Raw genomic sequence first — 24,764 nt, 5'->3', positions numbered from 1 at the left:
CTGAGATCCGGCCACTGCACTCCAGCCTGGGCAGCAGAGCGAGACTCCGCCTCAAAAAAAAAAAAAAAAAAAAAAAAAAAAAAAAAAAAAACCCCACAGCTTACATCATACTCAGTGACAAAAGGTTGGCCAGGCTCAATGATTCATGCTCATAATCCCACTGCTTTGGGAGGCCAACATGGTAGAATCACTGGCGTCCAGGAGTTCAAGAGAAGACTGGGCAACATTGCAAGACCCTGTCAAAGCAAGGTCAAACCAAGGGTCAAAGCAAGGTCAAAGGAAGGTCAAAGCAAGACCCTACCAAAAAAAATTTTTGGTGCGGTGGCACATACCTTGAGTCTTAGTTATTCAGGAGGCTGAGACAGGAGGATCACTTAAGCCTAGGAGTTTGAGGCTGCTGTGAGCCACGATTGCATCACTCACTCCAGCCTGGAAAACAAAGGAAGACTCTGTCTCGAAAAATATATATATATTTTTATGATGAACTGAAAGTTTTTCCTCTAAAATCAGGAACAAGAGGGCCGGGGATGGTGGCTCACGCCTGTAATTGCAGCACTTTGGGAGGCCGAGGCAGGTGGATCACAAGGTCAGAAGTTCGAGACCAGCCTGACCAACATGGCAAAACCCCGTCTCTACTAAAAATGCAAAAATTAGCCGGGCGTGGAAATTAGCCAGGCACCATGCCCAGCTAATTTTTGTATTTTTAGTAGAGACAGAGTTTTGCCATGTTGGCCAGGCTGGTCTTGAACTCCTGACCTCAGTTGATCTGCCCACTTCTGCCTCTCAAAGTGCTGGGATTACAGGCATGAGCCAGCCAACATGCCCAGCAGAGATACCTTCTTTTTTATATTTTGAAATAAGAAAAGCTTTATTTAAAGTCAACTGGCAAGGAAGGAGGGAATGCTCAATCTCTTTTCCTGAGCTAGGGGTTGGGTTGGGTTTTATAAGCAAAGGGTAATGAGGCATGATCTAATTGGATCTCACAATGAGGTGATGCTGGGAGGTAATATCTGACTGGATCCTGCCATGGGGTGATGCCAGAGCTTGATCTGATTGGATCCTGGATCCTGCCATGTGGTGTCTGATGTTTCGTTTTTTTGTTTTTGTTTTTGAGACGGAGTCTCGCTCTGTTACCCAAGTGGGAGTGCGGTGGAGCGATCTCAGCTCACTGCAACCTCCACCTCCCAAGTTCAAGCAATTCTCCTGCCTCAGCCTCCCGAGTAGCTGGGATTACAGGCGTGGGCCATCACACCTGGCTTTTTTTGTTGTTGTTGGTAAAGACAGGGTTTCACCATGATGGGCAGGCTGGTCTCGAACTCCTGACCTCAAGTGATCTGCCCATCTCGGCCTCCCAAAGGGCTGGGATTGCAGGCATGAGCCACCATGCCTGGCCTTGTTTTTAACTTTTATTTTATGTTAAGTGGTACATATGCAGGTTTGTTATATAGGTAAACTTGTGTCATGGGGGTTTGATGCACAGATTATTTTGTCACCCAGGTACTAAGCCCAGTACCCAATAGTTATTTTTCCTGTTCCTCTCCCTCCTCCCATCTTCCACTGGGCTCCAGTATCTGTCGTTCCCCTCTTAGTCCCCATGTGTTCTCATCACTTGGTGAGAGAATATAAGTGAGAATATGTGGTATTTGGTTTCCTGTTCCTGCGTTAGTTTGCTAAAGATAATGGCCTCCAGCTCCATCCTTGTTCCTGCAAAGGACATAATCTCAAATCTTTATGTCTGAATAGTATTCCATGGCATATATGTACCACATTTTCTTTATCCAATCTGTCATTGATGGGCATATAGGTTGATTCCATGTCTTTACAATTGTGAATAGTGCTGCAATGAACATACATGTGCATGTGTCTTTATGTAGAATGACTTACATTTATTTGGGTACATACCAAGTAATGGGATTGCTGGGTCAAATGGTAGTTCTGCTTTTAGGTCCTTGAGGAATTGCCACACTGCTTTCCACAATGGTTTAACTAATTTATACTCCCACCAACACTGTACAAGTGTTCCCTTTTCTCTGCAACTTTGCCAGCATGTTATTTTTTTCTAACTTTTTAATAATAGACATTCTGACTGGTGTGAGATGGCATCTCATTGTGGTTTTGTGTTTCTTTAATGATCAGTGATATTGAGCCTTTTTTCAAATGTTTGTTGGTTGCATGTATGTCTTCTTTTGAAAAGTATCTAGGAATGAGATACTTTCACCACTTTCTCAAGGAAGCCAGCATTCTCTCCAACTGGGTGAGGGCCCCTTATAGCCCTCCAGTACCCTGAACTCCCAACATGACTATCGAGCAGTCTGCATTGGTTGACCATCTCTGCTCCTTGCCTCATAGACTGTGCCTTGTCCATCTGATTCCACACCCTAGCACAGTCCAGACACTCAGGCACCCATTCAGGTGTAGGTGTGGGCAAAACTGTGCCAGCCCAGAGTGGAGATGCCACTGCACTCTCCTGACCTTCCTGCTTGAGCCCAGGGCATCACCAGCCTGAAAGCCATCCAAGCTTCTCTGCTGTTTAGTGAAGCCTTAGGCTTCCAGGCGGCACATGCCACACCCCCTTCTTCCCTTCCAGGCCCACACGTCCTCTGTGCTGTCTGGCCCTGGACAGCCCTACGTTCATTTGCCCATAGCACACATACCCTCATCCAACGCCTGCCCCAGTCCTGATTTGCATGTTTGTGCAAAGGGCACAGGCTTTGGCCAGAGAGACTAAGTCCAAGAGGCCAACCCGGAGTGCCTGTTTGCTCACATGTAAATGGGCACATGGTAACTGCCTCCCAGGTGGGGTATTGAACGAGCCCTGGATACTTTCTCTCTGTAGTCTCAGGACACGAAGACGGACTTTCCTGTTCTTTCTTTATTCATTTTTTTTCACACGGAGTCTCGCTCTGTCGCCCAGGCTGGAGTGCAGTGGCGCAATCTCAGCTCACTGCAAGCTCCGCCTCCCGGGTTCACGCCATTCTCCTGCCTCAGCCTCCTGAGTAGCTGGGGCTACGGATGCCCGCTGCCACGCCTGGCTAATTTTTTGTATTTTCAGTAGAGACGGGGTTTCACCGTGTTAGTGAGGATGGTCTCCATCTCCTGACCTCATGATCCGCCCACCTTGGCCTCCCAAAGTGCTGGGATTACAGATGTGAACCACCACACCCAGCCCCCGTCCTTTATTTTTTAAAGACAGGGGTCTCAAGGCCAGGCATGGTGGCTCACACCTATAATCCCAGCACTTTGAGAGGCCGAGGTGGATCACCTGAAGTCAGGAGTTCAAGACCAGCCTGACCAACATAGTGAAAGCCTGTCTCTACTAAAAATACAAAAAATAGCCAGGCATGGTGGCAGCCGCCTGTAATCCCAGCTACTCAGGAGGCTGAGGCAGGGAGAACTGTCTAAACCCAGGAAGCAGAGGTTGCAGTGAGCTGAGATTGCACCAACACACTCTAGCCTGGTCAACAAAGCGAGACTCTGTCTCAAAACAAAAAACAAAAAACAGAAAAAAGAGAGTCTCAGTGTGTTGCCCAGGATGGAGGGCAGCTGTGTGATCATACAGCCTCGAACTTCTGGGCTCAAGCAATCCTCCCATTCTATCCAATGCCAGGGCCCCAGAGCACCCACATGGTGCCTAACCCCACAGCAAAAGCCCCCGTGGTACCAGCTATTCCACCAGGGTAGACAGGCCAGAGTCCAAACCCTGCGCACAACCTCATACTCCAGGCAACTTCTGAGCCTCATCTTCCCCACCTAAAATGTAGAAATAGCTTCCCCCAGGGATGCCATTAGGAGGAAGGTAGGTACACTTTTTGTTTTTTGAGACGGAGTCTCGCTTTGCTGCCAAGGCTGGAGTGCAGTGGCGCAATCTCGGCTCACTGCAACCTCCGCCTCCCAGGTTCTAGCGATTCTCCTGCCTCAGCCTCCCGAGTAGCTAGGATTACAAGTGCTCACCACCCTGCCCAGATAATTTTTGTATTTTTAGTAGAGATGGGGTTTCACCACGTTGGTCAAGCTGGCCTCAATCTCCTGACCTCGTGATCCACCTGCCTCGGCCTCCCAAAGTGCTGGGATTACAGGTGTGAGCCACCAGGCCTGGCCCTGAATGTACATTTTTTTTTTTTTTGAGACGGAGTCTCGCTCTGTCACCAGGCTGGAGTGCAGTGGTGCGATCTTGGCTCACCACAAACTCTGACTCCCAGGTTCAAGCGATTCTCCTGCCTCAGCCTCCCGGGTAACTGGGATTACAGGTACGTGCCACCACGCCCAGCTAATTTTTGTATTTTTAGTAGACAGGGTTTCACCATGTTGGCTGGGATAGCCTTGATATCCTGACCTCATGATCTACCTGCCTCAGCCTCCCAAAGTGCTGGGATTACAAGCATGAGCCACCACGCCCGGCCTGAATGTACACTATGAACAAACAGCCACCATACCTTTACCCAAGCTCCTCTGCTCCGGGCCCAGACCCTGCTGTCCCCATGCAGGAATACAGCATAAGGCTAGCTCCATGTTCCTCTACCCCATCCCCTCAAGAAGGAAATCACTGGGGAAACCAATCTCCTCTCCATCCAGGGTGGCTCTGGGATACAAGCTCTCTTGGTAGGGTGTGACTGGTAGTGACAGAGTCAGAGAAATAAACACAGTGGAGACAAGCTGTGCATCACTTTAGAACACAGCTTGGCTGCAACATCCAGGGCACTCACTGTCCTCAGGACCAGCCTCAGCACTCCATGAAGCCAGGTGGGAAGGCCAACCCAGGGCAAGGACCAGGCCTCAGCCCTGCAGGCACTCTCTGCCCTGTGTCGTCTTCCAAGAGGTGGGAGTGATGCCCACTGATAGGGTCTGTGCAGTTGACAGGTGTCTCCCAGTAGATGCTCAAATGGTTGCTCTTTATCGCCAGTTCCATTAACTTTTTCCTTCTGAATACTCCTAACCACCAGACTGCAAGAGTACTGTCTGCAGCTCCCTGGCAGCTCTAGTTCACACCTGCCCAGAAAATACCACCTTCCTGCCCCCATCATACACGCTGGCTTCATGGAAATCCTTGGGCATTAACCGAAGAGGAGCAGGGATCATGGAGGCACCAAATCTCGGGTCCTGCTAGCTTCAGTCCCACCATGACCAAACGCCCAGCCTCACTCATCTCTGTACAAGTTTTTGCCAAGAAAAAACTTGGTTCTTTCTAAAATATGCAGGCACTCCCCTAGTTTCTCCCCACTCTCCCGCTGCCCCAACTTCCTCATGCCCCCAGCCTGGCCTTGTGACGCCTAGTGAGCAGGTGACATGCAATCTAGGGCCTCAAGCCAGCAGAGAAGCCCAGCCTTCAGGCTGAGAAGGCAGCTGGAGAGCTGAAGCCAGGGCACAAGGAACAGTACATGTGTGTGCATGTTACACCACCGCTTATGCACATAACACACAGACACAACTCACACATCAACAGATGTTCAGAAAGGGACCAGCAGATTAACTGCCCTGGCTCCTCTAAGGAAGAGCAGGCAGCTTCCCCCCGAATCTACATGTGCGTGTGCTGGGGGAGAGGAAGGCTGGCGGTCAGGAAGGCCCATCTCCCAGCCTGATCCCAGGCAGCAGGGCTGCAGCAGCTGCACAGGAAGGCTCTGGGCCGGCCATAGCCACCTGCTGGCAAGGGCAAGCTTCTCTTCTCATGGCTGGGGCAGCTCAGCACAGCTGACCTCTGCTGGCCAAGTGAAGCACTGCATGCAGCTGCAGAGCCAGGCGCTGCTGTCTTCCAGAAGTTTCCTGACTCCTGATGTTTTGGGGATTCGAACAGTGCTTTTCATATGCCGGAGGCACAAACTGGGGCAGCTACAATTTTTATTCTGCTGTCAAGGGGCAAGATGCCAGCTTGGAAGTGCCAAGGAGCTTTTAAAGGGCCCAGCACTGCCAGCCCCAGAATTGTCTGTTCAGGCTGTGCAGTAAGCACCAGAGCCTCGCCTGTCCATGAAGGGTGGAAGCCTGTGCTCCACAATGTGCTCAGCTCCAGAGAGGCCCAACAACCTCAGGAGGGCTTGGCTGTGGGTCTGAATTTCTTTCCTTTGTGCTTGAAGCTGCGCAGTGGGTTCTGGGACTTCGCTCTCTAAGGAGGCAAAGTCACAGGTTAGTTGGGGGAATCAGGCTGACAAACTATCCACCCACCCACCCAACTGAGAAAGACACAAAGGGAGCCGTGCCGGCACCTGGCCAACACGACCAGAAGGTGCTGCAGACAAGGAAATGGGGAAAGGCAGCTGGGGAAAGAAAAGCAGGGCCTGCAGGTGGCTGCAAAAGTATCCCTATCCTACACCAGATTGTGTCCCAGCCACCAGATTTTAGGGGCCCGGTTCTAGGGTGCCCTCTCCCCCCCTCCCTAGGGCAAGGCGCCTACATATTCTGGTGATGACAAACAGCAGGTGGGGAGGAGTCCTGCAGCTGTCCCCAAGTCCCCAGGAGCCATACCCTGGCCTTCCTACAAGAAGAAGACAGCTTCTTCCGTTTCTTGTGAGGGCGCACCAGGCCACGAAGAGCAGGAGGAACTGGAAGAGATGCTTGCCTGAGCAGTGGGCTCACCACTACTGCTCCCACCCCTGCCCTCCCACTGATTCTACAGCAAATTCTCCAATTCTGACCCAACTGGCAGCCTATGACATATATCTGTTCACTATCACACCTGCACAGGGCTAGGAGAATGTGAGCACCTTAGACTTCCACTATCTAAATCACTCTCCTGTATTGTTTAGATTTGTTCCAATAAACATGTAACAAGAAAGAAAAAGACACCCTTAAAGAAAGAAAATGTAGCTGAAATAAAAGTCAACAGGTAATTTCTTCACCTGTGGCCCATTACTACAGATACAGGGGGACCACATCCCAGCTGCACCTGATCTTGGCTCTATCTTCAACTCGCCCACCCCACGGACTCCCCCAAGCGAACCACACCTGGACCCTCCCCTTCAAGTGTCAAACATCCCACATCCTGACACCTTTCCACCTTCTCCTGGTCCTTCTAAACCTCCTGGCCACACCTTGGCAAGTGACTCCGCTATAGCAGCAGACTGGGTTCCTCAGGCCAAAGCTCTGGCCTTACCCTCTTCCTTCCTACCCACCCTCCCAACTCCCCTCCTCACATCTCAGGCCAGGACCTGGACTGGGGTCTCTTCCAGCTCACTATCCTGTGAGAACCTGGCCCCCACCACTCTCTCTGGCATTTTCATGTTCCCATCTCTTCTGGATCCTTCCTTTCCCAGTGTCCAGGTTTTTCCTGCCCTGGAACATTCCATCTCCACCCTTTGTCACCTCCACAGCAGCAACACCACACCCGCTGGGTGGCTGCAGGTCCAGGCTGAGCAGAGCCTGTGGCACTGGGAAGGGTCCTGCACTTGCTGCCCACAGCCTCGTCTCCACCACTCTTCTCCTTCAATCCATTTTAGGCATAAAAGTCACACATACTCATTACCAAAAACATCTCCTATGAGACACTGAAAGAAGTCAATACCCAGAGCCCGCCTAAGATGAAGAGAGGTCCCCAGCTTTAAAGGTCACATAAAGCTCTAGCCCGGGCTGCACCACAGAAACCAATCCCAGGGTCCTGACCCCATGCCTACACTACCCCCGCATTCCTCCCACCACCATTGGCTCTTCTTCTGCCACCTTTTCTGTTTAGGCCTTATAGTGTTTGTCTCCCTGCTGACTGTTCTTACCCAGAGACTCCACAGATGCCTCTTCAGTGGCTGCTAATCTTCAGTCTTTTGCAGCTCAGGTGGCTTTCTCTGCCTCCTGCCCGTGATTCTCTCCCAAACCTGTTCACCCCCTTTGACCCATGGATAGCAATTTGGCCCAGCTCTGGAGACCACCTGGCCTGAAATCCTGGGTCTGCCACCCACTCTGCACTACCTCAATTTTCTCATCTCTAAAACGGAGACAGTGACAGCTAACCTGTGGGACCAAGCAAAAAAGTTTAGAAACACAGGGGTGTGCCTGTTTACATGCCCGTGTGCTGCCAGCGTCTCCAGGTCCTATTCTGCCTGAGCATCCCCAGCACCAAGCACAGGGGCTGATCCAGCAGCGGAGAAATTAATGCACTTCCCCAGCCTGCTACTTCCTGCCCCGTCAGGCCACACTCACCCAGGTAGTCAGGAACATGGCCCAGGTGGGGCTTCACCACTGCGGGGTGCAAAGGTAGGTCATGCCGCAGCAGCTGGAGGTCCCTGGGGTTGTCTTCAAAGTATGTCTGCCAGGGGAAGAGGGAGAGCCACAGCGTGAGCATCTTTCTTGTGCGACTTCACAGACTGAGCTTTTCAAAGGATAGCACACTCATGTGTTTCAAAAGGCATGAGGCACCTGCTTCTGCACATTTCTCACACCTCCCGGGAGTGGATGTTTCTATTTTCCCTTCTCCATGACACACACGGCAGTATCCTCCACCACACTTTTTGCTGGGCATCACCTTACAGACTGTTTCATATGGACACACAACCAACCTCGTTCCTTCCCATGTAACTTTCGGCTCTGGATGCACCTGAGCTTACCTAGCAAGCCCGCAATGGTGGCCCCGGGCTGTTTCCATCTTTTGGTTCCATGATAATGCCATGATGAATGCAGACACATGCTTGACCATGCACATTCACAAGTGTGACCAAGATTAAGTTCCAGAAGTGGAATTTTGGATGAAAGGACACATGAGCTTGTAATTCTGCTGGACAGTGTCCACCATACGGTTGTGCCAATTTACCACCAAGCAGAACAGGCCGGCTTCCTTCCATTTCCTCCCTTTCTGTGCCAAAGGCCAGAAAACTGCCCAATTCTCTGCTTCTCACCACTCGGAGCTCAGCGAGTCTCCAAAAAGGACAGCCGTCTAAGATTTGTCCCCTCCTCACTTCCCATCCCCTCACCTTAAGCTTCTCAGAGTGCAGAAGCTCCTCCTTGATCTCCTTCAATCTCGCCTCCCGAATGGCCTGCTTAGTCACTGAGCGCATGGCATCCTGGGGGTGGACACTGAAGGTCAAGACAGTGAGGCTGCCCCAAATCCTCCCTCACGCCTGGATGCTCAGCAACAGGGTGCAATCCCTGGGCCACAGTCCCTCCCCTCTCATTCCCCTCCCCACCACAGCAGCTCACCCTGCAGCGATAGCGGAAGCCCTCGATCTCCTCCATCCGGAACTGGTAGGGGAGCAGAATGGGGCCCCTGTTCTCTGTGGAGAAGAAAGCTGTGAGGGTCCCACAGGCTGAGACCTTAGGACAAGGTCTTCACTGAAGGTCTCCTGCACCTCCTCCTTGGGGCAAAGCTGCAGGGGACCCACCGCCTTCCTGGGATGCCAAACATGTAGCTTAGCTGTACCTGGACCTCTTACAATGATGACCCATCTGTCCCTGTGTGTGGATGGGGGTGGCCTGTGTGGCCCCGAGCCCAAGAACCCGTCACCCACTCTCTTCTCCTCTCCCAAGGAGTACCCCATAGTATTCCTTGGGAGTCAAGGTACCCCGTGACGATGGCCACAGAGAGCAGTCTAGGATCACCCAGCACCCTGGGGTCAGGTGGTGTCCTGAGCTGTCACAGCAGCATGTCAGGTGACTCAACGCTCATGAGGCAGACAGTAAACATGACTTTGGACAAATTACCTCAATTTGTTTATCTCTCAAGGGGAACAGTGCCTGCCACTCAGGGCAAAACAAGGATGGATGGTGGAAGTGGCCTGCCATACTATGTTGTGACCTCTGTCATCATCATCATGGAGTTTTAAAGCATTGTGCGAGAAGCCTGACCCTGGCCCAGGTCCACAAGAGCCAGGCTCTTACCTCCACTGAGAAGCTCCTCAATCTTGCCTAAGTGGGACTGCTCCGTGGGCAGCACAAAGGTTAAGACTATGCCTGGGTTGTTAGCGCGTGCTGTCCTGCAAGGAGAGACAGTGCAGCTTGCATCTCCAACCCGCAGGCTCTGTCCAGTACACCCCAAGTCCCTCAGCATGCCCACCACACAGGTGCCTGGGCCATCACACTCCTAGCCCTCCTACCTGCCGGCTCGATGGATGTAGGCCTCAGGGGTTGGGGGAAGATCAAAGTTGAGCACAGCAGACACATGGTGGAAGTCTATGCCCCGGGCCACACCTGCCTCCGGATCAGAGGCCCTGCAGAGATAACTCAATGTCAGTCGGACCCTTCCTCTCCTCTGGGCAGGGTATTCACAAGCTGAATCAGCAAAACTTCCTCTAAACAATGCCTGTAGATCACAAGACCCTGACATACAGAGGACTCTTCAACAACGGAACTGTTCCAGGAGTCAGGGTTTCCTGGGGCAGCCTGGAGCTTTGACATGGAGCCAAATCCTGGCCTGACCTCCGTTCTGGGACAACAGCAGAACTCAATGCCCTACATGGTGATCTGAGAACCAACCCTGAGCTAGTCAAGCCTTCAGGTGGAGAGAGACTGGAGAGTTGGGGGGTTCCTTTTCCCTTCAGAAATATGCTCCCTGCAAGTCACAGCCACATGCAGGACGGGCCATCTCCCCTGCAGGGCTATGCATGCCAACAACCCCACCAGTCTTGCCCTTCCTGTTGCATAGGCAGTGTGCACCATCCACTCCCTTCTTTATATCCAAGCAGCTGAGCAAGAACCTGCGGGGCTCTCTGGGCTACACTATCAGCCAGGCCTGGAAGGTTTGGCTCCCTGCTCTGTGCACTCCAGTTTTAGTCTTCCAAAAAGCTAAAAGAAACCGGTCTTTCTGGGGAGGGATGGAAAAAGAGGCATGGACTCACTTGTCCCCTTTGGGTCCTCGGCCCCGACGCTTGCCCTTGACCGGGGCCCCCAGGACTTCGGCATCAGTTGCTATGACACAGTCGTAAAAACCTTGGTTGAACTGTGAGATGATGTGGCACCTGCAGCCAAGAGTGGACAGAGAATCAGCTCGGCAGAACAAGCTTGAGGCCCCTCTGCCATCCCTATCATAGTAACCATCACCCTTTCCTACTTTTTCCTCTTCTTAATCTCTTTCCCTACTTAATCATTGTGCCTCAGTTTCCTCAGCTGGAAATAAAATAATGACAGGGTTTTGTTTTTTTTTGAGACAGAGTTTCACTCTTGTTCCCCAGGCTGGAGTGCAATGGCACGATCTCAGCTCACTGCAACCTCCACCTCCCGGGTTTAAGCAATTCTCCTGTCTCAGCTTCCCGAGTAGCTGGGATTACAGGCGCCTGCCACCACGCCTGGCTAATTTTTGTATTTTTAGTAGAGACGGGGTTTCACCATGCTGGCCAGGCCGGTCTTGAACTCCTGACCTCAGGCGATCCGCCCACCTTGGCCTCCCAAAGTGCTGGGATTACAGGCATGAGCCACGGCGCCCCGCCATGATAGGGATTTTGGAGTTGGGAGAAGTCAGTCAGTATCAGTTACATCTAGAACCTGGCCCCTATTAAGTGCTTAAGAAACAGAACATTATCTGGGTCCCCTTTTCATCTCTATCTTCAACTTATCTCAACCAAGATATTGGCTGTAGCAAACCTGGAGCGCAGTGGAAGTTCTCCATTGAGCACACAGGTGGGAATGCTGAACTGCTCCAGGAACAGGCGTAGCCGGTAACTCCGCTCTAGAGTGTTGACAAAGAGCAGAGACTTGCCCCGAATCAATGACAGCTTGAGCAGGGCATACAGCAGCAGGAATTTGTCTTCCTCAGTCTCACAGACCACCTGAAACTGCTGTAACTGGTCTGGCCCAGGCAGCTGGGACTCCTGTAACTTAAGGGTAACCTGGGGAGAAAACAGGCCTGTGGTCAGAAAGCAAAAGAACACAGAGATGGTATGGCCACTTACTCACCAATCAAAGCATCAACATTTTAGTGCAGGGCAGAGATGCATTTAAGGATTCCTGGCACCCTAAGTCTCCTCCAGTTTTGTAACCTAAAACCCCAAAATGCCCTAATTGTTGTGGTATATAGAGTATACCACCAAAACCGTATATAAAATACTTCCAAGCACAGAACAAAGAGAAACACATCAATAAAGGACTGCATCGAGGAGGGAAGGACTACAGCAACACGCTTTCTGAAAGGTAAAGTTTACTTAAGATGAGAACCTTGGCCTTAGAATTTTCGCTCTGCTGCTCAAAGCTGCCCCTGAGGGGAAGTCCTTGCTCAGGATTTTAGGCAAAGTATGGCCTGAAATGGGAGACATCCCCTGTGGACACTTGGAAATATATAGTGATTTTAGACCACTGACTTTTAGTGCCTCAGGACCAAGGACGAGACACTAAGTGACAACTGTCCCACCAAAGGCTCCCCCAAGGAGGAGCATCAAGATCTTTGAGTGCCCCCATGCCTGCAGCTCCAGACCCTTCCATGGTGCCTCTTACCGGGTTATGTAATACTAGCTCCTTGAGTGCCTGTACGTCCTCATTAAAAGTTGCCGACATGAGAAACGCCTGGTAAATCCGGGGCAAATGACTGAAATGAAAGAGTCCAATGAGATTCCAGCTCCAAGGGCCACTAATTGTAGTAGCTGGCTTCCAGCCACCCCACTCTCGTCCCAATTCCTACTCACAGATGTTTCCACTAGGAATCACACCCACTTCTGCCTTACCAGAGGAGACTCTTGAGCTCTTCTTCAAAGCCAAAGGAAAAAAGAAGATCAGCTTCGTCCACCACCAAAAGCTCCAGGGAGTCACGAAGTTTCAGGCTGTCTTGCTGCAAGTGGCTTAATATGCGAGATGGGGTCCCCACTACCACATCTGGCTTCTCCATCAGCACAGCTCTGCAGGTGGGCAAGACATCAATATCAGGGACAATGTAGCAGCTGGGATCTCACCCTGGACATGCTCTTTTTTGCCACACACAAACCCAACCCCACAACTCTGTGTGGCTTCATTCAGGTACCGCTTTGCTGCTTTTACCCACCTCTGAGAGGCTGAGTCTTCGGCAGCTGAGACATTGGCCACTCGGACATCCCGAGCACAGTAGGTAGCCAGCTGCTGAATCATGGACTGTGCCTGCCGTGCCAGTTCCTTGGTAGGAACAAGAACAAGGCCTCTCACTGCCTGTTCTACCACCGGACCTGTCTGTAAGAACATGAATTAAAGACTTTAGCCAGCAGTGCACATCACTGTGTCCACCTGATGCTTTTCTCTACCCCTTCCAGCCTAACTGACCCATCGCTGCAACCCTACTCAGCAGTATTTTGATTATCTATCACTCTGCCAGCCTCAGAATGCAGAGTGGAGTTGTTTCCTTAGGCACTGACCCTCAAAAAGAATAACGTACTCTATGTTTATGAAGCTACTTTAAACGTACTAGTTATGAAACTAAATTCTCACAATAATTCTGTAAGTAGAAAAAAGAGATGTGCTCCCTTTTTATGTAAGAAAGAAAATAAAGTGCTTTGTTGAAGATTACGCAAAAGTTGGTGGTAGCAGGGCCTGGACAAGGATCCAGGTAACCTGAACTACTACAGCCCAGAGTGTTTGCCACAACAGCACCAGGTTCTCAGGCCGGCGTGCACGGGTACAGGACCAAGAGAAAATCTCCGACAAACGGGACAGCCCTTCCCAGGCTTTTGGAGCTCGCCTCCTTCCTCCCCTCAGCTTTCTCGTTACCCACCGCCTTCCTGTGGAGCAACAGCTGCAGCATCGGAATAGCATAAGCTGCCGTCTTGCCGGAGCCCGTGCGGGCCCGAGCCAGGAGGTCCTTCCCTTCTAGGGCCAGTGGGATGGCCTTTTCCTGGATCAGCGTAGGTCGCGACCAGCCCATATCGGTGACAGCCTAGAAGAGACCAGGAGTGCGGCTCAAGCGGCGCGAAGAGTGATAGCGCGCCCCGCGGAGCCCATAAGCCGGCCCCCTAGCCCTCGCGTGTACCTGCAGGAGCCGGGGATCGAGGCCCATGTGTTCAAAGCCCAGTACTTCTGAGTCCTCCATGGCGCTGCTCAGTAGCGACAGCACGCACGCACTGCAGGAAAAAACCCACGGACGCGGGGGGCAAAGCAACAACCAATCAGCTTCGGAGACGCCGTCACTTCCCGGAAGTGCTGGCGCCTAGGCTTCCGGTGTTCGGGCGGAGCTCTGCGACTGCGCAGCGCCAGCGACTGGGTCTAGGAGGCGGCGGTGGAGCGGCCGTGCTGGGGTCGAAGGGGTCCTTTGGACTGCACAGCCGCCCCACAGACTCCTCCGGCGTTCCTGGACGCCGCTGACGCACCTGATTCTCGCGACCTGCAGGAGAAACCTCGGCCGGGGCCGGGGGCCGAGGGCCGAGGTCGTGACGGGCACGACCGTCTCCCTGCTTGGTTAGGGTTAGGGTCCCGCCAGGCACACCACCCTATGATGGAGCCACTGAGATCGACTGGGCTGAAGGGAACCGGTTGGAATAATGAGCCATGGCAGCAACTTTGCCTGAGAGAGAGGAAGGGCGGGTTGCTGTAGGGCTCCCTAACCGGGCTGCCTGTCAGACACCTACACAGCTTGGTTTCTGTTGTGTCCCAAGTCTGACTCGGGTCACCAGTTAAGACCCGTGTCAGACTTCTGACCTACAGACTTGCGTCGTTTTAAGCCACTAAATTTGTGATAATTTGTTACAGTAGCAATAGGAAACTAATACAGGTGAGGACCAAGAATCCTAATCACAAATCTTTTTTTTTTTGAGACATGGTCTCACTGTCATCCAGGCTGGCGCGATCCTCCCACCTCAGCCTCCTGGAAAGCTAAGACTACAGGCACGCACCACCACGTCCAGTTAGTATGTATGTATGTACGTACATATATGTGTGTGTGTATATATGTATGTCTCCCTCCCCCCTCCCTTCTCTTTTCTTTCTAGATGGGGTTTCGCCATGTTGCCCAGGACGGTTTTGAACTCCTGGGGCCAAGTGATCTGCATTCCTCGGCCTACCAAAGTGCTGGGATTACAGGTGCGAGCCACCCCTCCTGGCCCACAAGTCTTTCAGTGTAGAAGAGGGAAGCAGAAGAGGTCAAAGTGGTGCCATGTGAAGGCTCAACCCACCCTTGCTGGAGGAAGGGAGCCAGAGCCAAGCTGGAAGAGGCAAGGAAACAGACCTTTGTGATTACATTAGGCCCATCCAGATGATCCAGGATAATCTATTTTACAGTCATCTGATTAGCAATTTAATTCTCTTTTGTCATGTTAGGTAACATATTCACGTGTTTCAGAGTGGTAGGCCATTATTCTGCCTACCATACCACCCAACACAAATCTACATTAAGACTGTATCTGAGTGTTGCACAGGAATCTATGTCAACAAGCTTCCAGGGTGATCCTGTGTATCCTATATGATGCACCCCAGCATCTGAGTACCAGAGACTAGCATCTGGCTGTTAGATTAACAGATCAGCTCATGCACCAACGGGTAGCCTCATGCTGGGACCAAATGATGAAGATAGGTACAACTAGTCCCAGCGAGAGCTGGGGAACTGGGCTGGGATATAGAGGATGTTAAGAATGGAGTGTCCTCCCAACCCCAGAACTTTTTTTTCTCTTTTTGTGGTAAGGAGGGAGAAGGCTGTTTGGCAAGGTGTTGTAAACTCTGAGAAAGCAGGAATTTCGAAATAGAGTCAAGGGTGGTATTCAGGGGAAAATCACCAAAATTTTTGTGTACCCTAACTGCTGTTTTTTTGTTTGTTTGTTTTTTAGACAGAGTCTCACTCTGTCGCCCAAGCTGGAGTGCAGTGGCACCATCTCAGCTCACTGCAAGCTCCGTCTCCCGGGTTCACGCCATTCTCCTGCCTCAGCCTCCTGAGTAGCTGGGACTACAGGCTCCCGCCACCACACCTGGCTGATTTTTTGTATTTTTAGTAGAGACAGGGTTTCACCATGTTAGCCAGGATGGTCTCAATCTCCTGACCTTGTGATCCGCCTGCCTCAGCCTCCCAAAGTGCTGGGATTACAGGCATGAGCCACCGCGCCCGGCCCCTAACTGCTGTTTTTTAAAAAACTTTTTAGGTCACAACCTATCTGCAAATATGACACACCAGTATGGAAATCCTCATTCTCCTCACAGCCACCAGCTATTGGCCCATCCACTGACTATCCCAATTCCACCTGTCTCATCAGTGGAAAGGTGAAATGTGTGCCCACTTTTTCCTCACACCATTCCCCTTTCTATCAAAAACTACCAAGAGAAACCCAGGACCTACCAGAATAGTTAAGATGTGCTCCATTGCGTCTACTGCCAGCCAAACCTGTTGAAGGCCGGCTCAACCTTAATCTGTGCCTTCCTGTCTTCTCACAAGCTTAGTCTGATTTGCCGACTAGATTTCTAATAACAGCCACAGAGCAGAAATGTGTCCCTCCCAGTATGTCACATAATCCCCAAAAGCTGCAGGCCAGAAGTCCACAACATGTAACTAGTTCAAAGGACATGATTTTTCTCTGGATTAATTCCAACATGAGGAATACTGAAAACCCTTTAAAACATCTGAAGAATTTCAGCAATTCACAATTCACCTTACTGGACTGTAACACTGTTATCCAGATTTAGAAATATAAGGATATAAAAATATTAAATGGAAAAGCCTAGAGAACTAAAATTTTTTTTTTTTTTTTTTTTTTGAGACAGAGTCTCACTCTGCCCGCCAGGCTGCAGTGCAGTAGCTCGATTTCTGCTCACTGCAACCTCCTCCTGGGTTCAAGCGATTCTCCTGCCTCAGCCTCCTGAATAGCTGGGATTACAGGCACACACTACCAAGCCTGGCTAATTTTTTTTTTTTTTTTTTTTGAGACAGTGTCTTGCTCTGTAGCCCTGGCTGGAGTGCAGTGGCCAGATCTCAGCTCACTGCAAGCTCCGCCTCCCGGGTTCACGCCATTCTCCTGCCTCAGCCTCCAGAGTAGCTGGGACTACAGGCGCCCGCCACCTCGCCCGGCTAGTTTTTTTTTTTTTTGTATTTTTAGTAGAGACGGGGTTTCACCGTCTTAGCCAGGATGGTCTCGATCTCCTGACCTCGTGATCCGCCCGTCTCGGCCTCCCTAAGTGCTGGGATTACAGACTTGAGCCACCGCGCCCGGCCAGCCTGGCTAATTTTTATACTTTTAGTAGAGACAGGGTTTCACCATGTTGGCCAGCCTGGTCTCAAACTCCTGACCTCAGGTGATCCACCTGCCTTGGCCTCCCAAAGTGCTGGGATTATAGGTGTGAGCCACCCTACCTGGTCCTAAATTGCGTTTTTTTTTTTTTTTCCAGATGGGATCACTCTGTTGCCCAGCCTGGAGTGCAGTGGCACGATCATGGCTCACTGCAGCCTTGACCTCCCGGGCTCAAGTGATCTTTCCATCCCAGCCTCTCAAGTAGCTGGGACTATAGGCGTGTTCCGCCAGCTAAATTTTTTGTATTTTTTGCAGAGACAAGATTTCGCCATGTTGCCCAGGCTGGTCTCGAACTCCTGGGCTATAGGATCCACCCACCTTGGATTCCCAAAGTGCTAGGATTACAGGCGTGAGCCACCGTGTCCAGGCCACATGTATTTTTAAAAGTAAAAATAGCCAGGCACAGTGGGGTATACCTGTAGTACCAGCTACTTTGGAGGGTAAGGTAGGAGGATCACTTGAACCTGGGAGCTCAAGGTTGCTTTGAGCTATGATGGCACCACTACACTCTAGCCTTGGGGACAGAGCAAGACCCCATCACCCGTGCCCAGCCAGTTCACACCTGTAATCCCAGCACTTTGGGAGGCGAGGCGGGCAGATCACCTGAGGTCAGGAGTTCAAGACCAGCCTGGTCAACATGGCAAAACCCTGTCTCTACTAAACAAAAATTAGCTGGGCATGGTGGCGGGCACCTGTAATCCCAGCTACTTCAGCAGTCTGAGGCAGGAGAATCTCTTAAATTCAGGAGGTGGAGGTTGCAGCAAGCCAAGATTACACCGCTGCACTCCAGCCTGGGCGACAGAGTGAGACTCCATCTCACATAAATAAAATAAAAATAAAATAAAATAAAATAAAATATATAAAATATAAAATAAAATAAAAAATAAAAAATAAAATAAAATAAAATAAATAAAAATAAAAAAATAAAATAAATAAAATAAAATAAATAAAATAAATAAAATAAAATAAAATAAAATAAAATAAAATAAAATATAAAAATACAAAAGTAGCCGGGTGTGGTGGTAGGTGCCTGTAATCCCAGCTACTCAGGAGGCTGAGGCAGAATTGCTTGAACCCGGGAGGCAGAGGTTGCAGTGAGCCAAGATCATGCCACTGTACTCCAGTCTGGGTGACAGAGCAAGACTGTCTCAAATAAATGAACATAAAAATTATATATATATATATATATATAGGTATATATATGGTACAGGACATAAATAACAAAAGAATTTAGTTCTGTGGGTCAGATAATTTAATAAATATTTCAAATAAATATATAATAACTGAAATAAAATGTCAAGATTGGGGAACTAATGGTATTAAGTTTAATACAGAAGGGCATGAGGGAAGTATATTTGTTCAAATTTATGATTCAGATGGCTAAGAAGGTACTTAATTTCCTCAGATGATATCTTGCAAATGTGTGTTCTATTTGGTTGACCTTTGCAAATGATTGAGCAACCACCCTGTGTATTCCCATGCCCCCTAGACTGCCTGTTCAAGCCAAGCCTTAGCACCACGAGTCCATAGTGAAGTCCACTCCAGGTCATCTGCATAGGCAGTCCAGGCACCTTTCCTCTTTTCCTTTAGGTGCCTCCCGTCTGCCCACAACCTCTTATTTCATCTCAAACGCAGCTATTACAACATGTTTTATTTCACTGGAAAATTCTGCAAAGAACCAAATCTGGTTCCCTCGCAGAAAACATTTAGCACAGCTTAAAAGTTGAGAAGGAGGGTAAGAGTGCATTAACCCATGCTAGCTCTGTTGCTACCTTACCTCTGACTCTGAGGCCCTGTGGGATGAAAAGCAGGTATCCAAAAGAACTCTGCTTGGCCCTCTTGATACAGCCTTGAGATCAGACCCAATGCCTGCTTTCTGGCCCACAGACCACTGAAATCCTAGGAGCTGCCATGGGAGTAACCAAAAATGTGTGAATAAACTGAATGCAGAGGCTGAGGCAGGTGGATCAACTGAGATCAGGAGTCCAAGACCAGCCTGGCCAACATAGTGAAACCCCGTCTCTACTAAAACTACAAAAATTAGCTGGGCGTGGTGGCGGGCACCTGTAATCCCAGCTACTCAGGAGACTGAGGCAGGAGAATCATTTGAACCCGGGAGGCAGAGGTTGCCAGTGAGCTGAAATCATGCCATTGCACTCCAGCCTGGGCGACAAGAGCAAAACTCAAAAAAAAATAAATTAAAAAAACCCGGAATGCAGAAACTGCGTGGGTGTTTGGAGCTAGTCACAGGCAGTAACACTTCTACTAGGAAGGAAAATATATAATTTATCCAAAAATAGTTCTAAGATATAGAAAAACATTTCAATCCTCTAGGGCCAAGACCTGCCCCTTATTTACATTCACAAAGCCATTGAGTGAACCCAGAACTGACTAGCAGACAGTGAGGCAGGGCCTGCTCTGTGGCGCATGCCAGTCACCTACTGCGTAAGTGGACAAAGAGAGAGCAGAAGGTAATGGAGAGAGTTTTCATTTGCTTATTTAGTGAAAAACAGAGGAAAATCACTTGAGGCAAAAGAGGCAGGACTGAGTCCTGGGTTCTGATTCCTCACAAGCCCTAAGACAGATTTTGAAAGATTGGACTAATGTCCTGTGTCCTTAAGAACCAGGGTTGGCAAGTGGCTGATCTGAATGGTTTGTGGCCATGGAACCAATGTGACTTATTCTTCTTCATTTTTTTTTCCCTAAAAATCCAGGTGGATAAAGGACTGTGTGGGGAAAGTACCAAATAAATGAGGTAAAAAGGAAGGGTCATACAAAGAGGGCACTACACCAGCTTCTTGGCCTCAAAGAAGCTCTTGAGGTGACGCATCTGCCAGATGCCAGTGAGGATGAGGATGACAGTCTGAGCAATGGACCACCATAGGACCCTCTGGTTGGTGCTCTCGCTTGTCAGTCGGAAGCGCTCTTCACGATACTGTGTGGGGCAACACAGGGTTAAATGAGCAGGAGAAACAGTCCCTGGCTGTTGTGAGGTCCCTCCCTGCATGTAACTACTCAACTCCAGGGCCAAACTCCTTTTGGAATACTACCTGTGACTCCATTAGGAGTGCTATCGTCTCCCTACTGAGGCTGCCCCAAGAAAGGCCCCAAGAATGGGCTGTTCCTCCACAAGCATCTCTGTTGGGACTGAAATCATGATCCTATCATTTCCAACAAGATTGCAAGAGAAACAGGCAATGGCTATTACTAGATTGTGAACTATTCTTTCTTCACTTTATTTTATAGAGCTTAAAAATGACTACTGAAAGCGAAATGTGACACATGCATACAATGGAATATTAACCTTAAAGAAAGAAATTCTGACACATGCTATAACATGGATGAACTGTGAGAACATTATACTCAGTGAAATAAGCCAATCACAAAAGGAGAAATACTGAATGATTCTGCTTATATGAAGTAGCGTAGTTGGGATGATAGAGACAGAAAGTAGAATGGTGGGTATCAGAAGAAAAGGAAACGGGAAGTTATTGTTTATAATACGTACAGATTTGCTGGGTGCAGTGGCTCAGGCCTGTAATCCCAACACTTTGGAAGGCTGTGGCAGTGGATCGCCTGAGGTCAGGAGTTCAAGACCAGCCTGGCCAACATGGTGAAACCCAGTCTCTACTAAAAACACAAAAATGAGCCAGGCATGGTGGCACTCGCCTGTAATCCCAGCTACTCGGGAGGCTGAGGCAGGGGAATCACTTGAACCTAGGAGGCGGCGGTTGCAGTGAGCCGAGATCACACCACTGTGCTCCAGCCTGGGCAACAAAGTGAGACTCCATCTCAAAAACAAGACAAAACAAGTACAGATTTTTAGTTTGAGAAGATGAAAAACTTCTGGAGCTGGATGATGGTGTTGGTATCTCAACATTATGAATGCACTTAATACCACTGAACTAAAATGGCACATTTGGTGTTATGTGTATTTTACCACAACAAAAAGTTTTGATAAAAAAGCAAAACAGGCAGGGCACAGTGGCTCACACCTGTAATCCCAGCACTTTGGGAGGCTGAGGCAGGCGGATCACCTGATGTCAGGAGTTTGAGACCAGCCTGACCAACATGGAGAAAGCCCGTCTCTACTAAAAGTACAAAATTAACCAGGCGTGGTGGCGCACGCCTGTAATCCCAGCTACTCAGGAGGCTGAGGCAGGAGAATCGCTTGAACCCGGCAAGGGGGAGGTTGCAGTGAGCCAAGATTGTGCCATTGCACTCCAGCCTGGGCAACAAGAGTGAAACTCCATCTCAAAAACAAACAAAAAATCTATATAAACCAATGCCTTTCATTCCATTCTCTGCAGAGCTTATCTCCCAAGCAGAAACTTGAGTAGGTATAGTGGGTATAAAGGTCAACTGACCTCTCCAATTACTAGGAGATATGCACTTACCCTTTGGTAATCCTGCTCCTTCTGAATCTGTTCCACTTGATCAAGCAACTGGCGGGCGCGGAGCTGTAACTCCGTCAGCTTATCTTTTGCAGCAATCTCAGGGTAGTTGTTGGCATGCTCCCCAACCTGGATGTCGAGATGCACACGCTACAAGGAAACATGGAATGTATGAGTGGTGGGGCCTCCAGTTGTCTGTTCCAGGGTATGGAACCCACTATTGTCCCTGGCTGTGGAGCAGAGGGCAACATCTGTCTCCCCGATTCTGACTGTGCTACAAAGTGTCAAAATGATGATAAATCAAAACTTGGAAACAAGTGAGAGATTCTAAGCTGAAGCCAAAGAGAGAATCCTCTTACCAGTTTGCCACCAGCGAAGAGAGCCATCCTGGTAGAGTTGGAGTGCAGACAGATTTGATGGTCACCGGGCGTGTGGGAGGTGAACGTGAAGCGGCCCTCCGAGCCGTACTGCCGGGACAGCACCACCTGCAACATGTGTGAGTGAAGGCCCCACCTTTATACCGCAGCCTGTCCAGGTGCAAGCTCCTGTCCCTTGAGGGCTCGACCAGGCAGTGCTTTACACCCCACGGGAGCTCCACTGAAGAACGGCTGCGTGGACCAGCGCCAGCCTTACTTTGCCGTCGGGGTCCTTCACTTCCACATGCATGCCCAGGCCAGGGGTCGAGGGCAGGAAGACCTCCTTCTGCTTATCCCACATCTGGGTACGATAGTTGCCTGCGGGGCAGACACATAGTCACGACCCGGCCCTAGTGGGCCGCCTCTCCGCCCGGCCCCCTCAGACGTGCGGTCCGGGGCTCTAGGCAGGGGGCCTTGCGTCCTCGGGGCACCCCTCAGGCTAGGTATGGGGCGGGGGCAGCGACTCGGCTGGGCTCGGGAGGAGGGAGAGCCGCCGAGGGCTGAGCGGGGTACCAAGGGCCTCCCCACCCTCAGCCCGCCTGACCGATGACCATGGTCTCGTCGGGGATTTCCTCGATGAAACAGCGCTTCTCGGTCTCGCCGATGTGGAAGTAGAGGCCCCGGGCGCCTGTGGCGCACAGCGCGAGAAGCAGCAGTACTTGCCGCCCCATCGCCCGCAGAGGCCCAGCCCGGACACCTGCCATCGCGCCTCACCCCCTAGGCGCCTGCGCACATCTGCGCACCGCTCTGCGCCTGCGCGCCACCCTAGCGACCCTGAGAGTTAGGGGAAGAGGACGCCTGCGCAGTGATATCCAATCGCCGTCTCCTGCAACCCCTTCCGTACCGAAGACTGCCGGGCTCCGCGCCACAGTCCGGGACCCACCCACCGCCGCAACGACGGTAGAGGGCGCATGCGCAATGACGTCCGCTCTCAATTTCTCACCCCCTACGCCACACCTTACCTTCGGCAGCTTGCTGGGGAGACGCGCCTGCGCAGTCACGCCCGGCCTCGGCCCCTCCAGTTAGCGATTTGGGTTTCAGAATCTGGCCAGGCTTGGTGGCCACGATAGCTTGAAGTGTGCCTTTTGGGTTCTCAGCGCGGGCTCTCGAGTGTTTTCTGTGCTAAAAACAATGAGGAAACCCTGTGATGTTTTTCTTTGCGTGTTCACCTATCTGACTCGTAAGAACCAAGGCTGAATTCAGACCCACACCCTGTCACGTCGGGAGACCCTGCTGCGCCAAGCCTCTGCGAGCGGGCATTTCTTGGGTGGGGACTAAAAGCCCAGTGCTGCCATAGTTTCGGATCATTCTTTTAAGAAGCTGGGGCTGGGCTTCGTGGCTGACACCTGTAATCCCAGCACTCTGGGAGGCTGAGGCGGGCGGATCCCTTGAACCCACGAGTTCCGGACCAGCCTGGGCAACATGGTGAAACCCCCATTTCTACAAAAAACAAAAAAATTAACCGGTATGGTAGTGTGCGCCTGCAGTCCCAGCTACTTAGGAGGCTGAGGCAGGAGGTTCGCTTGAACCCAGGAGGTCGAGTATGCATTAAGCAGTGATCGTGCTCCAGCCTGGGCGACCGAGCATGATACCCTGTCTTAAAAAAAAAAGGTGGAGGGTGAAACGAAAACTTGGAATAAGTAGGGTCATGGAGCTTGTTTACATCCCCTAGTTACAGCACACCCTTTTGAAAGTGAAAAACAAACTAGAATGTTACTTAGTAGGCATGGAATCAGAGCAAAGGAAGATTAAAACTTTATTTTTATCAAGGCCGGGCGGGCGCGATGGCTTAAGCCTGTAATGCTAGCACTTTGGGCGGCCAAGGCTGGTGGATCACCTTAGGTTAGGAGTTCGAGACCAGTTGGGCCAACAAGGTGAAACGCCCGTCTCTACTAAAAATATATTTTATCAACAGAATTTCCAAACATATAAAAGTAGAATAGTTACAATGAACTTTCATAAGAGACTTGGGCATACCTGGCTTTTGGTATCCGTGGGAGTCCAGGAATTATCCCCCTCGGATCATAAGGGAGGACTGTACTCATCATCCAACTTCAACAACAGTCAGTTTGCTGCCTTTCTCATTTCATCTATCCCTTTCTGCATTTTTTTTTGAAGTGCTGTATATTAAAGCAAATCCTGTACATCGTGTCATTTCACCTATAAATACGTCAATGTGTGTCTCTAACAGATAAGGACTTTATACTATTATCACACCCACCAAAATTTTAAAAATTATTTAACATCACTTAATACCTAGTATGTGTTTAATTTCCCCCATTGCCTTAAAAAAACTTTGTACATTAGATTAATTAGGGTCCAAACAAGGTTTACTTACTGCATTTCATAGAAATATATATCTTTTAATATATAACAATTCCAGCTGGGCACAGTGGCTCATGCCTGTAATCCCAGCACTTTCGGAGGCTGAGGGGGAAGGATCACTTGAGGTCAGGAGTTCGAGACCAGCCTGGCCAATATGGTGAAACCCTGTCTCTACTAAAAATACAAAAATTAGCCAGGTGTGGTGGTGCACATTTGTAATCCCAGCTACTTGGGAGGCTGAGGCAGGAGAATCGCTAGAATCAGGGAGGTGGAGGTTGCGGTGAGCTGAGATGGTGGTGCCACTATACTCCAGCCTGGGCAACAGAGTGAGATTCTATCTCAAAAACAAAAACAGGGCTGGGTGCAGTGGCTTACACCTGTAATCTCAGCACTTTGGGAGACCAAGTTGGGCAGATCATGAGGTCAGGAGTTCAAGACCAGCCTGGCCAATATGGTGAAACCCTATGTCTACTAAAAATACAAAAATTAGCCACGTGTGGTGGTGCTCACCTGTAGTCCCAGCTACTTGGGAGGATGAGGCAGAAGAATCACTTGAACCCAGGAGG

At 50.3% G+C, this 24,764-nt stretch overlaps 3 protein-coding genes across 4 annotated transcripts in view; all 3 read right to left on the bottom strand.

Moving 5' to 3' along the window:
- NPC1L1 (NPC1 like intracellular cholesterol transporter 1) overlaps positions 1-5,696 on the bottom strand; it is a 46,562-nt gene extending 40,866 nt beyond the window's left edge. The window contains exons 1-2 of the mRNA XM_073008894.1: positions 5,431-5,696; positions 333-429 (exon numbers count right to left, since the gene is read on the bottom strand). The gene's annotated coding sequence lies outside the window, so the exon portion shown is untranslated. The remainder of the gene's footprint in view (positions 1-332; positions 430-5,430) is intronic.
- Positions 5,697-5,815: 119 nt separating this feature from the next.
- DDX56 (DEAD-box helicase 56) lies at positions 5,816-14,161 on the bottom strand. Its single transcript, XM_007981427.3, has 14 exons — positions 13,829-14,161; positions 13,574-13,735; positions 12,875-13,035; positions 12,561-12,731; positions 12,334-12,424; positions 11,488-11,732; positions 10,746-10,865; positions 10,005-10,118; positions 9,790-9,884; positions 9,112-9,185; positions 8,886-8,975; positions 8,119-8,224; positions 6,454-6,530; positions 5,816-6,094 (listed from the first exon to the last, which is right to left on the bottom strand). The coding sequence occupies exons 1-14, from the start codon at positions 13,886-13,888 to the stop codon at positions 6,017-6,019; spliced, it is 1,644 nt and encodes a 547-aa protein (XP_007979618.3). The 5' UTR covers positions 13,889-14,161; the 3' UTR covers positions 5,816-6,016.
- A 4,538-nt stretch (positions 14,162-18,699) lies between these two features.
- TMED4 (transmembrane p24 trafficking protein 4) lies at positions 18,700-22,625 on the bottom strand. 2 transcript variants are annotated; one of them, XM_007981429.3, is made up of 5 exons: positions 22,418-22,625; positions 22,091-22,191; positions 21,817-21,942; positions 21,461-21,607; positions 18,700-19,998 (listed from the first exon to the last, which is right to left on the bottom strand). In XM_007981429.3, exons 1-5 carry the CDS (start codon positions 22,575-22,577, stop codon positions 19,849-19,851), a joined length of 684 nt encoding a protein of 227 aa, XP_007979620.1. In that variant the 5' UTR covers positions 22,578-22,625; the 3' UTR covers positions 18,700-19,848. The 2 variants fall into 2 exon arrangements, with proteins under 2 accessions (XP_007979620.1, XP_072864997.1); XM_073008896.1 differs by lacking the exon at positions 18,700-19,998 and adding an exon at positions 20,472-20,830 and having other exon boundaries at positions 22,418-22,624.
- Positions 22,626-24,764: the final 2,139 nt, after the last annotated feature.

Source organism: Chlorocebus sabaeus, chromosome 21, assembly GCF_047675955.1.
Source record: "Chlorocebus sabaeus isolate Y175 chromosome 21, mChlSab1.0.hap1, whole genome shotgun sequence".
Classification (NCBI taxonomy): Eukaryota; Metazoa; Chordata; class Mammalia; order Primates; family Cercopithecidae; genus Chlorocebus; species Chlorocebus sabaeus.
Note: the sequence above shows the minus strand (reverse complement) of the source record. Positions and strands in the feature narration are given on the sequence as shown.

Bases quoted from the DNA above. Each gene is read 5' to 3' on its own strand.
- DDX56 (XM_007981427.3), bottom strand. From the start codon at position 13,888: ATGGAGGACTCAGAAGTACTGGGCTTTGAACACATGGGCCTCGATCCC. The intron at 9,186-9,789 runs GTAAGAGCCTGG...TCTTCTCCACAG, and splicing joins TGAGGAGCTTCTCAGTGGAG to AGAACAGGGGCCCCATTCTG. The intron at 8,976-9,111 runs GTGAGCTGCTGT...GTCCACCCCCAG, and splicing joins GCTTCCGCTATCGCTGCAGG to GATGCCATGCGCTCAGTGAC.
- TMED4 (XM_007981429.3), bottom strand. From the start codon at position 22,577: ATGGCAGGTGTCCGGGCTGGGCCTCTGCGGGCGATGGGGCGGCAAGTA. The intron at 21,943-22,090 runs GTAAGGCTGGCG...CACATGTTGCAG, and splicing joins TGAAGGACCCCGACGGCAAA to GTGGTGCTGTCCCGGCAGTA. The intron at 19,999-21,460 runs GTAAGTGCATAT...TGCCCCACACAG, and splicing joins AGGAGCAGGATTACCAAAGG to TATCGTGAAGAGCGCTTCCG.